The sequence below is a fragment of the Brassica napus genome, unplaced genomic scaffold, assembly GCF_020379485.1.
Source record: "Brassica napus cultivar Da-Ae unplaced genomic scaffold, Da-Ae ScsIHWf_2362;HRSCAF=3049, whole genome shotgun sequence".
NCBI classification, from domain to species: domain Eukaryota; kingdom Viridiplantae; phylum Streptophyta; class Magnoliopsida; order Brassicales; family Brassicaceae; genus Brassica; species Brassica napus.
In genome coordinates this window covers 13,390-30,473 of record NW_026015721.1, presented here as the reverse complement: position 1 = coordinate 30,473, position 17,084 = coordinate 13,390, and the positions used below count along the sequence as shown (strand labels likewise).

Below are 17,084 nucleotides of genomic sequence, written 5' to 3'. Positions count from 1 at the left end.
CCTTCAACCTCCCGACCATAGCTTTTGTTATCACTTTAAAAACACATTACAGAGACTGATCGGGCGAAACTGAGTAATGCTCTCTGGTTTGAGTATTTTCGGAATCAAGACAACTAGAGCATCATTTGTTCCTTCCGGTAATGTCCCGTCTCAAGAAATTAAGAACAAACCTAACCACAGAGTCACCTACTGTTTCCCAACATCTTTGATAGAAGACTGGTTGGGAACCATCTGGTCCTGGCGCCTTGAAACTTCCCATATCTCTAATCGCCTTCTCCACTTCCTCTGCAGAGAATCTCTTATTCAAAACCGTATGTTCTTGGCTAGTGATACTCACAAATCCCCTCATAGGTAGGTCATGGGGCTCAGTCTCCACGTCTTCCAACGAGTATAGCTTTTTAAAATAGCTAACCGCAAGCTCCTCAAGCTCTCGAGCCTCCGAAATCCACTTGTTCTCATGATATCTTGCATATTTACATTGTTTTATCCATTCATCCATGAGCATTTTCATCATATAGATTAGGATTTAGCCATGTCTAGGTTTCATTTTGCATTCATTGTCCTTATTAGGTGTTGGAGTGTGCCATGGAGTGATTTGAGATGTTTGGGAGCATTGTGATCCAAAAGGAGGTGAAAGATGAGCATGGATGGAGCCTTTAGAGAAATCTCCTGTTGCTAAGATTTTGTGGAGACACGGAAAATTGAGTTAGCTTTCTAATGGAAGTGGTTTCAAGTCATTTGGAGATGTAATGAAGGAGTTATGATCAATTTACTAGAGGCATATCCATCCTGGTCGAGCATCGCAGAGTGACCTCTCAGAGCGACCTACCGAGGTCGCTCCCAGCCAGAGCGACCAGCCAGAGCGACTAGCTCAAGTCACTCCCAGCCAGAGCGACCAGCCAGAGCGACCAGCTCAAGTCACTCGCGTTTTGACGCGCCGAGACACGAAAAAACGCGTCGGGAGTGACCTCCTGGAGCGACTATGCTAGGTCACTCCGGGTGTTTTGCTTGGACGATTTTTTATGTTATTTCAGGGACCTTTTGGTCATTTGTTTTGATGTTTTACACTTTCTAAACCTAAGTTAAGTACTTTTGTAAGCCATTGGAGGTAAAATAATCTCTTTTCTAGAGAAGAACTAGTAAAAAAAACCTCTTTTGATTCAGATTTCATTGCTTTCATCTTGTGTTCTTGTTGATTTCTTATCTATTTCTCTACATGGTTAATCTGAAATCCAATATGGGTTCAAGAGGAATCATGGAGATTAGTGAGTAATCACTTTTGAATTCATGGGTTAGGGAGATTAATGGTGATTAGGTTAGTTCTAGGATGTTTTAGTGTAGATCATTCTTGTTCCTTGCTAGTAGAGTATTCATAATGCATCTTCTGAGTTGGCCACTCAAAAGTTGATCAATAGACATTTCCCATCCAAAAGGTGTTTGATGAAATGTCTGAGACAACTCTCCTAGGCTTTTAGTATACTTTGCCAAAGACATTTGTTGTTAAAGGTGCTAAGATAGCTAATAGACTTGTTAGTAATGATTGCTTTCATATTATTCAACCAAAGACATTTGATGTTTGAGATGTGTTAGCAAATGAGCATTCATCTAGACATAGAGCTTGCTTAGAATTGTGTCTAGGCTTAAGGTTGATAGTTTGATTGATCATTTGCCATCTTTAGTTCGATACTTGATCACCCAAGGTCTAATCCCTATGCCCATGAGTTCTCTTTTCCCTTAGTCAAGAAAGTATCATTCTGTTATTGCTTTCTAGTTTAGTAGTAGTTTAAAACCCATCTAAATCATTGGTTGCACTTAGATTAAGTGAGTACTTGCATTCTCAGTGCTTTGATATCCCTCAGAACTGGTTCGACAATCTTCTATACTACAACATTTGTCTTAGGAGCCTTGAAAACTCCTAACATCAAATTGGCGCCGTTGCCAAATTCTGAGTAGATTTGAACATTGAGATTTAGTCACTTGCTTGAGACTAAGTCATTTTTATTTTCTTTTGTTATTGATTCTCTTTTTTCACCTCCCTTTAATCTACAGGTGTATGAACTTGAGGAGCAGGGGTCCATCAAACCTAGTTCCAATAGCTGCAGACATCAGAGCTTTAGAGAGAGAGTGTGCTAGAAATAGAAGAGAAGAAGAGCAACAGGCTCACTTGCAGAGATTGAGTACTGATATGGGAGACATACCTCAAAACCAACAGCGAGCAGCTCGACCCATTGGCACTTACGACCGTCCCAACATTCATGGTCATAGATTGGGAATCCGAGCACCCGCTGTGGCAGTCAACAACTTTGAGATCAAGTCAGGACTCCTCAATGTGATCGAGAACAACAAGTATCATGGCTTGGCACTAGAGGATCCATTTGATCACTTGGACAGGTTCGACAGCTACTGTGGGTTGTCAAAAACCAATGGTGTGTCCGAAGATGCCTTAAAACTCAAGCTATTCCCTTTCTCTTTGGGGGATAAGGCACGTCAGTGGGGGAAGTCTCTACCCAGTGACTCCATCACCACTTGGGATGACTGCAAGAAAGCATTCTTGGAGAAGTTTTTCTCTACTTCAAGAACTGCTAAGCTGAGAAACGAGATTTCCAGCTTTCAACAGAAGAACTTGGAAGGCTTCAGTGAAGCCTGGGAGAGATTCAAGGGCTACCAAGCTCAATGCCCACACCATGGCTTTTCTAAGGAGAGCTTGCTGAGCACATTCTACCGTGGTGCTCTTCCTAAGTACAGAGCCAGACTGGATACAGCTAGCAATGGGTTCTTCTTGGGGAGAACTGAGGAGGATGCAGAAGAGCTGGTTGACAACATGGTAAAGAGTGATGCAGTCTACAGTGGAGACCACGACAGAGGCAGTAGAACAGATGATAAGCAGACGAGGAAAGAGATCAAAGCTTTGGAAGACAAGATCGACCTACTCATTGCTGAAAAAGCAACCCAAGAGCAGCTGAAGTTTGTTGGTAACTCCAAGCAGGAAGATCCACTTGCTGTCAATGAGGTTGAGGGTTTGGAAGGTCAAGAGGAGTTGTGTTTCATCAACAATAATGGTAGCTGGTACAAAAAGGAGCCCAATTTTCAGTACAACAACTACCAACAGAAATCCTATCCCAACAACCAACAGAGTGGCTATCCGCCAAGAAACAACCAGCAAGGCAGCTATCAGCCTCAGCAAAACTCCTCGTCTGGTTCCTCTGCTCCTCAAGAGAGCAGCACTGATACCTTACTGAAACAAATCTTGGAGTCTCAGACTAGAAGTGAGAAGCATATTGGTTATGAGTTGAAGAACCTTCATACCAAGATTGATGGGAGCTACAATGAGCTCAACAACAAATTCTCACACCTTGCTTCTACAGTCAGGAATTTAGAGAATCAGTTTGCTTCCATGAACACTCACCAGAATCGCCAGCAAGGATCTCTACCTGGAAAGTTTGACCAAAACCCCAAGGAGGCCAAAGCTATCACCCTTAGGAGTGGTAAGCAGTTACCTCCTAAAACCCTCACCAAGGATGCTGAGAAACTAGGTGAGGGGGTTGCCATCAACATAGATGATGAAGTGGTGATTGTTGATGAGAAGATCAATGACGAGATCTTGGAAAAGATAGTGGAAGCCAAAGGTAAAGGAAAGGTTGGGAAGAGAAGAAGACAGTAAAGGATGGTGAAGTTGTTACTCCAGCAAGTGAAAGTTCTTTTGTTCCTCCTCCCTATGAACCCAAACTTCCATTCCCTGGTAGATTCAAGAAGCAGCTGCTAGAGAAGTACAAAGCTCTGTTTGAGAAGCAAATGAGTGAAGCTCAGGTTGCAATGCCCATCATCGATGCTTTCATGTTGATTCCTCAATACAACAATTTCCTGAAAGATGTTGTAGCTGCAAAGAAGAAGGAGATGGAAGGCATGATGATTCTTACCCATGAGTGCAATGCCATCATCCAGAGGCTTGATGTTCCAGAGAAATTAGAGGATCCAGGAAGCTTCACACTACCTTGTGCTCTTGGACCTATGGTATTTGAGAAAAGTCTCTGCGATTTGGGAGCTAGTGTCAGCTTGATGCCTTTGTCTGTTGCAAAGAAGCTTGGATTCACTCAGTACAAGAAGTGTATACTCTCTCTGGTGTTAGCTGATCGTTCAGTGAAGTACCCTGTGGGCATCTTAGAGGATATCCCTGTGAAGATTGGAAGGTATGAGATACCTACAGATTTTGTGGTGCTTGAGATGGGTGAGGAGGCTCAAGATCCATTGATTCTAGGAAGACCATTCTTAGCTACAGCAGGAGCTATTGTTAATGTGAAGGAAGACACGATTGATCTCCATTTGGGTAAAGAGAACATCCTCCACTTTGACATCAAGGGGAAAATGAGGAAACCAACTGTGTTCGGGCAAGCCTTCTACATTGAAGAGATGGGCACTCCTGCTGATGAGCATCTTGAAGAGTTACCACCTGAGGATGACGAGAGGGAGCATCTCCCTCTACTCATTCCCTATAGAAGGTAAACCCACACTCCCTTGTATATACCATTTCATTTTTGCATATTAGTCTTCTTTTCGGTATCTCTCTCTACTTGACAACACAGAGACTGTGTAACTCAAGTTTGGGGGAGGTACCAAGTATTTGATCATGTTTGCTTTGATGTTGTTTCATTGAGTCATGCATTGCATACCTATTTGCATATTAAAAAAAAAAAAAAAAAAAAAAAAAAAATCAATTTAGTTTGCATCATTTGCATTTCTAGGAGAGTCTAGAGCATATAGATTGCATTCACTTGCATTGGGAGCAATGATTTTAAATGCCTTGTAAAGAACACTACGTTGCACCTGAGTAGCTTTTGCACCTCTCAAAAAGACTTGTATGTTTCGAGCCTTGAAAACTCTTCCTGAAACTTGTTGATTGCTGAAACTCAGTCTTTGAAGCCAACTACAACCTTATTTGAACTGAACGAACTTAATGCTTCTTGCTCATGGTCCCTTGTGTACTGAGTCATGGCTATACACACTTGAGTTGTCACATCTTTTCAAATTTTTTTTGACAAACTCTAGTGGTAGACCACTCCCAAAACCTTTCCTCCTTTTAAGCTTTCATTGTTTGATGAGTGAGGCCTTTTTCGGAAAGTCTTACATGTGCATAATGTTGAGAGTATCGGGAACGACAATGCTTGATCTTCATTCTGCTAGATTGGGCACTCTATTGTCTAGCTATAGGTGGGGGTGAGTGTTGTGATTATGATTTGGGAGAAATGAAAAAGGAAAAGAATAGACTCTTTGTGCTTAAGTGAATTGTTTTATTGGGATAAGTAGAGAAGCCTCTAGCTCAAGTTTTGAAAGTCTGGCCCCCAGCCTAAAAAAAAAAAAAAAAAAAGGAAAAAGAAAAAAAACGAAAAAAAAAAAAAAAAAAGAAAAAAAAAAAAAAAAAGAAAAGAAAAAGGGGCTAGCAAAGTTGTTAGGAGCTAGAAATATTTTGAGGTTCTGAAAAAATCCCTTGTAGATTTCAAGGAGAAGGAGTTAAAGTTCTTAGGATCTTTTGGTGAGAGATGTGAGTTGGGTTTGACATTTGGGAATGATTGTGTAATTGTATGTTTGGGAAAAGGGTAGAACAATGGAGATTGAGCATTGTAAGCATGAGTTGATCCCTTTCTTAGATATATTATGTGCAATGTCAAGTCTACTTGTTTCGAGAGTAAACCACCTTAAAGATCATATGTTTTGAACCTCTTGAATCACTTGAATAAAAACCTTCTCTTACCCAACCAAATGATTTGGACCAACTGACCATTTGCAAGAATTCACCTAATGTTTTGTGCTTAATGAATGTGAGAGTTGGTTGATTTGAATGTGTGGATGTTTGATGATGAGTGTAAGAGCAATAAGAGTTGAGATAGGCCTAGAGAAGCTAGAGTGTAATAAGAGAGTGCTAGTTGTGTTTCTTTTGGCTATGTGCTCCCACCTTCAACCTCTCTCCCTATGAGTTCTAGAAAGTTCACTTGTGGACAAGTAAAAGAACAAGTTTGGGGGAGTTGATATCTTGCATATTTACATTGTTTTATCCATTCATCCATGAGCATTTTCATCATATAGATTAGGATTTAGCCATGTCTAGGTTGCATTTTGCATTCATTGTCCTATTAGGTGTTGGAGTGTGCCATGGAGTGATTTGAGATTTTGGGAGCATTGTGATCCAAAAGGAGGTGAAAGATGAGCATGGATGGAGCCTTTAGAGAAATCTCCTGTTGCTAAGATTTTGTGGAGACACGGAAATTGAGTTAGCTTTCTAATGGAAGTGGTTTCAAGTCATTTGGAGATGTAATGAAGGAGTTATGATCAATTTACTAGAGGCATATCCATCCTGGTCGAGCATCGCAGAGTGACCTCTCAGAGCGACCTACCGAGGTCGCTCCCAGCCAGAGCGACCAGCCAGAGCGACTAGCTCAAGTCACTCCCAGCCAGAGCGACCAGCCAGAGCGACCAGCTCAAGTCACTCGCGTTTTGACGCGCCGAGACACGAAAAAACGCGTCGGGAGTGACCTCCTGGAGCGACTATGCTAGGTCACTCCGGGTTTTTTGCTTGGACGATTTTTATGTTATTTCAGGGACCTTTTGGTCATTTGTTTTGATGTTTTACACTTTCTAAACCTAAGTTAAGTACTTTTGTAAGCCATTGGAGGTAAAATAATCTCTTTTCTAGAGAAGAACTAGTAAAAAAAACCTCTTTTGATTCAGATTTCATTGCTTTCATCTTGTGTTCTTGTTGATTTCTTATCTATTTCTCTACATGGTTAATCTGAAATCCAATATGGGTTCAAGAGGAATCATGGAGATTAGTGAGTAATCACCTTTTGAATTCATGGGTTAGGGAGATTATGGTGATTAGGTTAGTTCTAGGATGTTTTAGTGTAGATCATTCTTGTTCCTTGCTAGTAGAGTATTCATAATGCATCTTCTGAGTTGGCCACTCAAAAGTTGATCAATAGACATTTCCCACCCAAAGGTGTTTGATGAAATGTCTGAGACAACTCTCCTAGGCTTTTAGTATACTTTGCCAAAGACATTTGTTGTTAAAGGTGCTAAGATAGCTAATAGACTTGTTAGTAATGATTGCTTTCATATTATTCAACCAAAGACATTTGATGTTTGAGATGTGTTAGCAAATGAGCATTCATCTAGACATAGAGCTTGCTTAGAATTGTGTCTAGGCTTAAGGTTGATAGTTTGATTGATCATTTGCCATCTTTAGTTCGATACTTGATCACCCAAGGTCTAATCCCTATGCCCATGAGTTCTCTTTTCCCTTAGTCAAGAAAGTATCATTCTGTTATTGCTTTCTAGTTTAGTAGTAGTTTAAAACCCATCTAAATCATTGGTTGCACTTAGATTAAGTGAGTACTTGCATTCTCAGTGCTTTGATATCCCTCAGAACTGGTTCGACAATCTTCTATACTACAACATTTGTCTTAGGAGCCTTGAAAACTCCTAACATCATCTCATCATTCTTTAGCATCTCCACTTTATTCCTCCTTCTCCTAATGATCGTTGACATATGGAAAAATTTGGTATTTCTATCCCCGTGAGTAACCCATTTCTCCGTGATTTCTGAAACCAAATAATTCTTCCTGTTCCAGAACTATTCAAACTCCTTCAGAAGCTCACCTTCTTTTACCAATAGCTCTTCTGTTTGTTGCAGATCAATTGTTGTTGAACTTTCGTAATCTGCGAAACCAAGGACTCCTTCTTCTTTTGAACATTCCCAAAAACCTCCTTATTCCATTGTTTCAGTTTTACTCCCAGCCGCTCTAGCGCCTCTCTGGTGTCGATCTCCCGATTCCACGAGGCTAGCAACAACTCTTTGAACTCACTATGCTGTAGCCATGCTGCCTCAAACCGGAAAGGGCGTCGACATGCATTCCCTTTGGTCTCTGGCGTGAGTTGTAATACAACGGGGCATGATCCGAGGCCAAGAACGGTAGATGTGATACTTTTGCCTCTTGCCACTTCAGCCTCGACTGAGCACAACATAAAACTCTATCCAATCTCTTGGCGACGAAGGTACTTTCTGTCTTCCCCTCTTCCATGTATACTGGTTTCCACTAAAACCCATATCAATGAGCGACATCTCATTTATCCAATCTCCAAATATTAGTGAATCTTCAGATAGTCTCCCATTCCCACCGCTTCTCTCATCCAATCTCACAATAGTATTGAAATCACCCCCAACGAACACCGGCCCATCAACATTTTGAATCACCTCTCCCAAGGCAGTCCATAGACCACTTCGACGACTCGGCGTAGGAGCAGCATACACGACAATCAAATTGATCACCTCTGTCCCACTTCCTACTCGAGCATAGATAAACTGATCAGAAGACTTAACAATCTCCAGCTCTCCTACTTCCGATCTCCATAAAAGCCACATACCACCGCTCTGGCCACACGCATCCACTCTAAAAGAGTTCTCAAACCCCAATCTCTGACAAATTCTACCCGCAGCTGCTCCACTAGCGTGCGTTTCAAATACTGCAAGTATATCAGTATTAAATTTCTTCACCATATATCGGATCGATCGACGGAATTGGGGTTTATTTGCTCCCGGCAATTCCAAAAAATGCACTTCATCAGATTTCTATAGTCTACACCTAGAATCACGGGGCAAATCGTTATGCCCCCGTACCCGTCAACGCCTCTCCCACTTGCTCCACACAGGAATATGATGTAGCAATCGGGGGGGTCTCCATCTGTGCAATTTGCACCTGCATACTCCTCTGCTCCTCAGCCTGGTCGGGATTCCTCTCCTTCCCTTCTACGTCACTAACTCCGGTGAAGACTCCACCCGGTCGGCCGATACTCTCTTTCTCTACTCTCAGTCTCTTTCCACTAGCAGACATGTCGATCCCTTCTGTAGTTGGACCGTATACCAGTCCACGTGTAGGCCCAATCAGTTTTGATTTGGGCTTTTGAGACTGTGTACTTCTCATATTACTTGCTTTCTTTACTTTAGGTCCCAATCGAATTGAGGCCTGGTTCTCTTCCTTCTCATTTGCTACAAACGTCATAGTCTTCTCATGCACCCTACTCGGACCTTCCCAGTTTAGGTTCCCGGTGTTCTCATTTTCTTTATTTCCTTCCTTTCTCACACCAACCTCCGCAAGCTCCTCCTTCTCCCCCTCATCCTCCAACCTCCAAACCGATTTGACACGCTAATTTCCTCCAACACTCCCTCCTTACGTACTTCCCGTGTTCTCCTTCCCCCCACACTCCGCTCCTCCTGACGTCGCATCGAGCCCCTACAGTTCTTGATTGCTCAGGCTTCCTCCTCGCCTGTCTCACCTGAGTAAACTGTCTCCCTTCCCATGGATTCAGGCCCAGCATGCGTCATAGTAGGACTAGGCACCGGGGCAAGAGCTCGCTCCGTAACATTCTTTGGACATGCGTGGACAAGATGTCCAAACATACCACACATTGAGCAAATAGCAGAGATTCCCTCATATGAGACGTAGTACCTCTCACCATTTACCATCACTGACCCCTTTAAAGGCTTATTCAAATTCACCTCTACACAGATTCTCGCATAACGAGCTCTCTCGAATTTCAAGGTTGTCAAGTCCACTTTGATTGGTCGTCCTAGCCCCTTAGCTATGCCCATCAATATCGTCTTATGGTAGAAGTTCACTGGAATATGAGATAATCGAACCCAAACTGGCGTCGTAACGATCTCATCCTTCAACGGATCAAACTCAGGAGACCATGCTTGCACCATAAGGTAACTACCAAACGCCCTCCATGGACCTCCTGATAATGCAGCCATGTACTCTTCCTCTAACTCAAAACGTACCATAAAATAGTGTCTTGGGAGATCCATCACAAACATCGACCCTTTAGGCTTCCATAATTCTATGAGTTTACGTCTCAAGCTCAGAATTGGAACATTTCTTCCCAAAACCCTAACAATCATGCACCTCTTCCACAAGCTATTCATTGCTGTCAACACTTCCTCTCCTATTGTTATCACCGGTTCTCCATCTTCCCCGTTCGGGAACTCCAAACTCAATCTCGACTCCACAAATCTCTCATCAACAACTTCCTCTGGTACGGGCATCCCTCCTTCACTGCTTCCTACTACTTTCCTCACCCATGATCCAGGAACATCCGGTGGATCCCCCGGCGGCCTCTCCTTCCCACCGATATCCTCCATGGTTGCGTCCTGTCCTCCCTCACTCAACGTACGAAAATCGCCCTCCCAAAACCCTAGCCGTCATTCTTTACACACTATACTTACTAGCATCTTGAATTCTTTTTGTATAGCTTTTCTAGTCAAATTTTGGATAATTTCAATTTTTTATATAACTTAGCTTATTTTAAGTTAATTTGATTTGCAATATCGAATCAAAAACCAAAAATCTGTAATCGGTCGGTTCAAACCGCAAGCATAGAGCCACACTCTAGTGACAGAAGCAACGAGTCAACCTCACGCGCCTATTTATCGTCATCAAGCTCCCTCCCTGCCTCTGCCCTGTGTTAAACCCTAACTAAACCCCACCTGTATGGACCTTTGAAACCGTTTAATACCTCAGGTCATCAATCAATGCATTCATCTCTGAAATCGAATCCAAGCTCTCGTCTTTTCCTCAACCCATCAATCAACCTCAACCCGATACCCAATCTTCACTTTCCCCAGAAAATCCCCACCCACCAAGTCCCTGAGAACCTCCATCGATGTCCAGCAAGAAGAGTTTCGAAAGAGGTCGTGCCCGGTAACGTAACTCGTCGGCTCCCGATTGTAATCAAAACCTCCGGCAGAGCTTCTAGGTACTTCCTCAAAGGAGACTCCTTTGAGCTCGTATGCCTTGATGAGGACGTTGATGATGATACGGCGCCGTTTTCACACGTTGGGTTCTTGAAACTGATTAACGACTTCTTTATACCGAAACAAGTCAGTGATAGCTATATAAGTTATGTCAAATGGAAGTTCTTGCACCGAGTTTTCAGCTCTGCCCTTCAGGTTCTTGCCACTCAGGTAAACCACTTACTGCCTAAATGTCATGACTTTTGATTGGAACCGAACAGACATGAGTTGATGTTTCATTGTTGTTATAGGCTATGTTTAGAGCCATAGGGATTGGACAGTCTCGGTCACTTGCTTCATCTGCTGCGTTTAATTGGATTCTCAAAGATGGGCTTGGACGGTTATGTAGATGTATATACACTGCAAGTCTTGCTTCTGCCTTTGACACTAATCTCAAGAGAGTTAGGTTCTCGACGTCCGTACTCTTCAGTCTGAGCATTGGAGTTGAGTTAATGACTCCGGTATTCCCACACTACTTTCTTCTCCTAGCTTCCATCGCCAACATTGCTAAACAAATTAGCCTCTCCTGCTACTTAGCAACCGTGTAAGGCTTTCCCTAACGTTTTGACTTTCCCTCTTTGAGTTTTGGTGTTCACAATGCTTCACACGTGTGCAGTCAGCTGTGCATCGAAGCTTTGCTGTAGCGGATAACCTCGGTGAAGTCTCTGCAAAGGCACAGGTTTTCTTTTGAGAAACCTACTCATATCCTCTATCGTTTGTATCACATCTGACTTTGTTAGTGGATTTTTCAGATTCAGACAGTGTGTTTTGACAACCTTGGTCTCCTACTGGCTGTTCTTCTAAACATGCTATTCCAAAACAACCAAAGGTTAGATGAGATTCTAGTTCAGTTTTTGAGTTGTTTAGAATCTCTGACTTGCTGTTATGTGCTAGACTGCAGGCAAGTCTACCTTTGTTCTGTATCCGTTTCTCCACAATTGATCTCCTTGGCATTATCAGGGCTCAAGCATATCAATCTGCAAACGTTAACCAAGGTAAGCCTTTTGTTATCTTGGTGATGAGACTCAAACAGTGGAGACTACTCTTACTCTTATGTTAGGAGCTTTGTGTGTTTCCTCTTCTTATCAGAATAGGCTTGAAATAATTCTGGAAAGATGGATTGAATCTCGTCAAGTACCTTCCCCTGCTGAAGTGAGTAAAGAGGAAGGAGTTGATCTTTTAGGAAGCAGAGGTGAAAAAACAAAAAGAGAACCCGCTTCATGACGTAGAGGGTTTAGTAAAGCTGAATGGTTCATATGTTGTTTGTAGCTAGCAAAAGGGTTTGGCCAATCAGAATTGGATGCTTAGATCCAAAGGCTCAGATTCCAAAGCTATCGATGATGGCGATGCAATCACTTTGCAATGATGATGGTACTTCATAACTTTGGAGCTTTCCCCTCAAGTTTTTAGAAGAAGACCAAGGGTGAGTTCTTATTATATTATATCCCTCATGATTCTCTGGTTTGATCTTTAACTACTTGGTAAAATATCTAGCCGGGGATCGTTATCTGTCTGCGTGAAGCAGCCAACAGTGTAGAGGTTATCACGAGTTTGTTACAGGTAAAGGATTCAACTTAATATCATCAGAGTTCATGATAGTTTCAACTGATAAAAACATTCTGGTTGTTTTGTTTCAGACATGTTACATACGTAAAGCCTTTGTAACCAATAGATTGAAGAGAAGGGACGACTTGACGCTGCAAGATTGGTCTTTACTCGTAGGAGAGAGCAAGTTAGCTGCACGAGATGACTTTACCGAACTGTATAAACAAATGCAAGAACAAGGTTGGATTGTGAAGAACGTGCTGTTGAGTGCTGAAGAGCAGGTTCGATACATTTTCGACCAACACCAATCACTCACATTGTAAAACTGTTCTTACACAGAGATTCGTCTGTAAATTTTATGCTTGTTAAAATCTATACACATCTACACTAAGAGACTTTTGCTTATTTATAATGTGACAAACATCAATTTGAGAAGGAACTTGGCTCGGTGCTGTACATAGAGTACTCACTCATGCAAATGTTCGCTCTCTCCTCGCTCCATTTCAGAATCTCCATAGCTAACTTGAGAGACGAATCAACACTGTTCGGGTCCAAACTCTTGCTGGAAGACACAAACAACTTTTTGCCAGTCAAGGAAGAGTAGAACCGCTTGAACTTAACCGCCATGTAATGGAAGGCAAGCTGACCCAAAGTTGGGTTACCGTTGTTGTTGTTGGAGCGGTGGCGACTGACCACAGGGTTAAAGTCTTGGAACCACTCGCAGCGCGTCAAAGGAACACGCTCCACTTTCTCTTCGAGAAGATCGTACTTGTTGAGTATCAAGAGGAAGTCCATCTGCTCAAAGATGGGGTGAGTGATCATGCTTTCGAAGAGTTTCTTAGCGAGTAACATCTTGTTTGTTCCGTCTTCTGAGACCTGGTCGTAGTCGCTCATGGAGACAACGAACACAACCATCCCAACGTCTTCAAACATATCTATCCATTTGCAGTTTTCACCTAGGCCTCTTGAAGGTACTCTTATCAACTGGTACCTGAGAGAGATAACATACAATGTCTTTGACATATTCTGCAACAGACTAAATGTTGTAAACACACATAAGAACGAGACTAAACCTGAGTAAAGAATCAAGGTGGTCGGAAGGATCAAGATTCTCTTCAGCTGCAGTCTGTGGAAATGAGAAATCAAGACAAGCTAGACCACTGGAGGAAGTAACTCCCTCTGCATATAGTATATCCAAATCTGATGGCTCGTAGTCTGGTGTCAATACATCAATAGCCTGAAGAACGAGAAAGCTTAACCAAGAATCCAATGGAACTCAAAAACTATAGTGTAAGAGCTTATACACACACATACCCGTTCCAAGAAGTAACTAGCGACACTGGGAAGGAGTCCAAGCTCACTTCTTCGCTTGTATGTAGCTTGGATCGCTGCATCTCTCCATAACTCTTCAACCAGTGGGGCATACTCACGAGAAGCTGCAGGGAAAATGACACCCAGATTCCCAGCAGCCATAGTCTTTAATAGCCAATCGGAAAATGCTTTAAGCCTTGGGCCAATGGAGTACAATGTCTTGACGTTGGTTTTAGCTTCTCCTGTAGTAGTAAAACCGATATCAAATAAAGATGTCACGTTACAAATACATGATATAGATCTTGTCCATAAACAGTATATGCACCTTCTTCGTCTTCAATGAGAGAGTGCTTTGCGTTCATGACGCCAAGAGCCTCTTCTTCAAACCGCTCACGTCCCTCAAGAAGCATACCGAGATAACCATACACATTGGTCTGTATAATCACCTTTATGTTTTCACGCTCATCCTCCAAGAACGGTATGTCCTTATAAAGTATCTTTGCCTGAACGAGAAAAGCAATTCAGTTTCCGTTATAAAACTTTGGAAGCTTACGGTTAATAAGAAGAAGCTCATTACCTGTTTGAATATTGTGCTAGTTCCAGAACCGCTGTTTCCAACCAGAAGAATCTTCTGCAAAGTCCTGTGCTCAAGATGGTCCAAAATGCTTCTGCTGTTTGCACTGTGGAGCTGGTCTCCAGAAGCATTAGAAATAGATTTGGATGGAACAGGAAGTGACAACACAGCACAGAGTAACTTGGTCCCAGCCTGAAAAAGCAGTTAACAAGTTTGGAATCTTCTATCAAAAGAATGAAAATTGCATTTAAAATATGGAAAATATAGTTTTCAGACAGAACAACAAACCTTGCCCCATATGTATCCTTTTGTATTCTTCTGCCCTTCTTCTTGGTAAGATCCATCCTCGTTCACCCAAAAATGAGGTTACCTGCACACTGAACTCCTGCCAGCTGCAGCATTCGTAGCTCCACTTTAGTAATCTCCCTTCCGTTTATGAAAACTTGAGTGTTTCCGTTGCTAGCTTCTGCACTAATAGGACCTCCAACGTTCAGATGTGGACTAATGATCTGATAAGGCTTCTCTCCTTCCTGCGGAACACATCAACATAATACATATAAAAACGTTCTTGAAACACACCAGAAAGGCAGAAACTAAAAGAGCAGTATGTTACTATATTTAGTTCTAAAATATTCAAACAATTTAAAAATAAATACCCAAAAAACCGAACTAACATAATACTTTTATCCGAAATATTTTAAATTATCCGAATTATTCAACTTTTTTTTACCATAAACCCTGAAAAATCTGATATTTTATCCGAAAAAACCTGATTTTTTTTTTACTTTTTAACATAAATAAACGAAAAAACCAGAACCGAATGGGATTCAAAATTATCTTGGTTATTAGCCGGCTCCTAACTTTATTCCCAGGGCTACCAGAAACTAAAAAAAGAGTATGTTACACTCACCTTTCCCCAAAGTCCAGACACTTTATCATACCAATAGTCCCCAGGCTTAAGCTTCTTCGGAGGATTAGCGCAAGTCTGAAGCGCAACCAGCTCCTCAGGATACAGAGGCTGCCCATTAACATACACATACTCAGCCGGCAACTGATTAGCCTCACAGAACCTCTCCGTCTTCATAATCTGCTTAACCTCCAAATCATTAAGCAGCTCTTAAGCATCCTGGAACACTTTCCTAAACTCCCACGCTTCGATTCATCAATAGGACACCCAATACAACTAACACACTTCCTCCCTTCAGGCATCGAACCCATAGCTCTAAGCACACAGCTGCTACAGTACTTAGCGTCGCAGACAAGACACACTTCCTTCTCCGTAAACCTGTTCCCTTTAAAACACCTGTAGCAAGAACCCTTTTTACCCTTTGTCTGAGGCTGTTTCTTAACGGGGACGACACGTGTCCTCTTCTGGATACAATCCTCCTCTTCGTCGTCGTCATCATCAGAGGCAATACCTAAGAAAGTAACAACCTGCTGCTTCTTCCCACCAGTTTCGCTAACGCAGTCGCCAGTAACCCTAGAGGAGGGATAGTCCATACTCAGAACAGACTCGTTATCTAAGCTCTCTTTCTCCTCGCCAACCTCAAAGCTATCGCAGAAGGCTAGACCCCTCGTCGTCTCCTCCAACTCGCCGGACACTTCCTCGGTGGGGGAGACGGCGGTGGAGTCGGAGACGTGCTCGATCACTGACGTCGGAGAGACCATCTTCTCTCTGGAGAGCTGCTTCTTGGTGCTGTCGATGAGGAGAGAATCGGCTGAATCACGGGGAAGGACATGGCGGCGGAGATGCAGACGGGGGAGACGACGGCGGCGACGGGGATCCTGTCCATGTTGATGGGGACGGCGCGTGGGATGTCGTAAGGTAACGGTGGACCGTCGTACTCGACGGCGAATAAGCAGTCATCGTCTTCGTGGATCGAATCTGGTTTCATCTTCAATGGCATCTTCACTGGTAAGAAGGTTTACTTTACAGATACAACACAGAGAGGTAGAGAGAGAGAGACAAGAGTAAAGTGAGAATCAAAGTTACATTGATGAATGTGTTATTAGGGTTCTTGTTAGAGAGAGAGAGAGATAGAACAAGTGGGAAGAGAAGCGAAGAGGAAAAGGAGAATGAGAAGAAAGTGATTGTGAGAAAAAGATGAAGAACCCAACCCACTTGCTTTGCTTGCTTGCTCGCTCGAATCTTGTCCGATTTATTTTATTTATTTTTTAATTTTTTTGTTGCTTTTGCTTTTGGAATTTTTTTTTTGGAAAATAAAAATGGGGAAAACGTGGGACCCAATTAGATGGGATTAGGGACAAAACCGAAATTGGCTTTATTCGACGTCGTAACGAGAGATTGGAATTTGAGCTGTCTCTTCACGTGGGATCCATGAACAGTGTTCAGTACTGTAGTAAAAGCTCTGATATTTTTTCTTTGCTCTTTTTTCAAAAATTCTCTCTGATTTGGTCCGAAATTTGCGCTTCTTAAAAATAACTTTATGTAAGCCCATTAGGCCCATTATGAGAAGGTGATCGTTTGCACGTATTGCTTCCCATTAACTCTCAGTTTTAGTCCACGCGACTGTACGACTTATGGATATTGATTGGGAACTGTAAAACATGTGTTTAACTTTGGTACTCGATCTGATTCTACTCGTGTGTTATACATGATTCCTAAAAGCTTGTATAACTATGAAACACTAGGGACCTTGGTGTACTCAAGGTTTTAGTTTTTTGTTGATGACCCTTCTCATTCTCAAGTTTGTCTCAAGTCCTTAAAACTTTACATCTTTGTTGGATCTCAAAATTCACTCAGAATTAGGGTTAGGGTTTTATAAACGTGTATAAGAAGAAATCTGAAAAATATAT

The 17,084-nt window shown here is 42.3% G+C and overlaps 1 protein-coding gene, 1 non-coding gene and 2 pseudogenes across 2 annotated transcripts; 1 reads left to right on the top strand and 3 right to left on the bottom strand.

Annotated features, from left to right (window-relative positions):
- Positions 1-2,584: 2,584 nt before the first annotated feature.
- On the bottom strand, positions 2,585-2,691 carry LOC125600713. Its single transcript, XR_007333908.1, has one exon. It is a non-coding gene; the product is annotated as a small nucleolar RNA R71 (small nucleolar RNA).
- Positions 2,692-9,295: 6,604 nt separating this feature from the next.
- Positions 9,296-10,186, bottom strand: LOC125600708. Its single transcript, XM_048773299.1, has one exon. The coding sequence runs from the start codon at positions 10,184-10,186 to the stop codon at positions 9,296-9,298; it is 891 nt and encodes a 296-aa protein (XP_048629256.1).
- Positions 10,187-10,436: 250 nt separating this feature from the next.
- Positions 10,437-12,817, top strand: LOC125600710 (annotated as a pseudogene).
- Positions 12,674-16,269, bottom strand: LOC125600709 (annotated as a pseudogene).
- Positions 16,270-17,084: the final 815 nt, after the last annotated feature.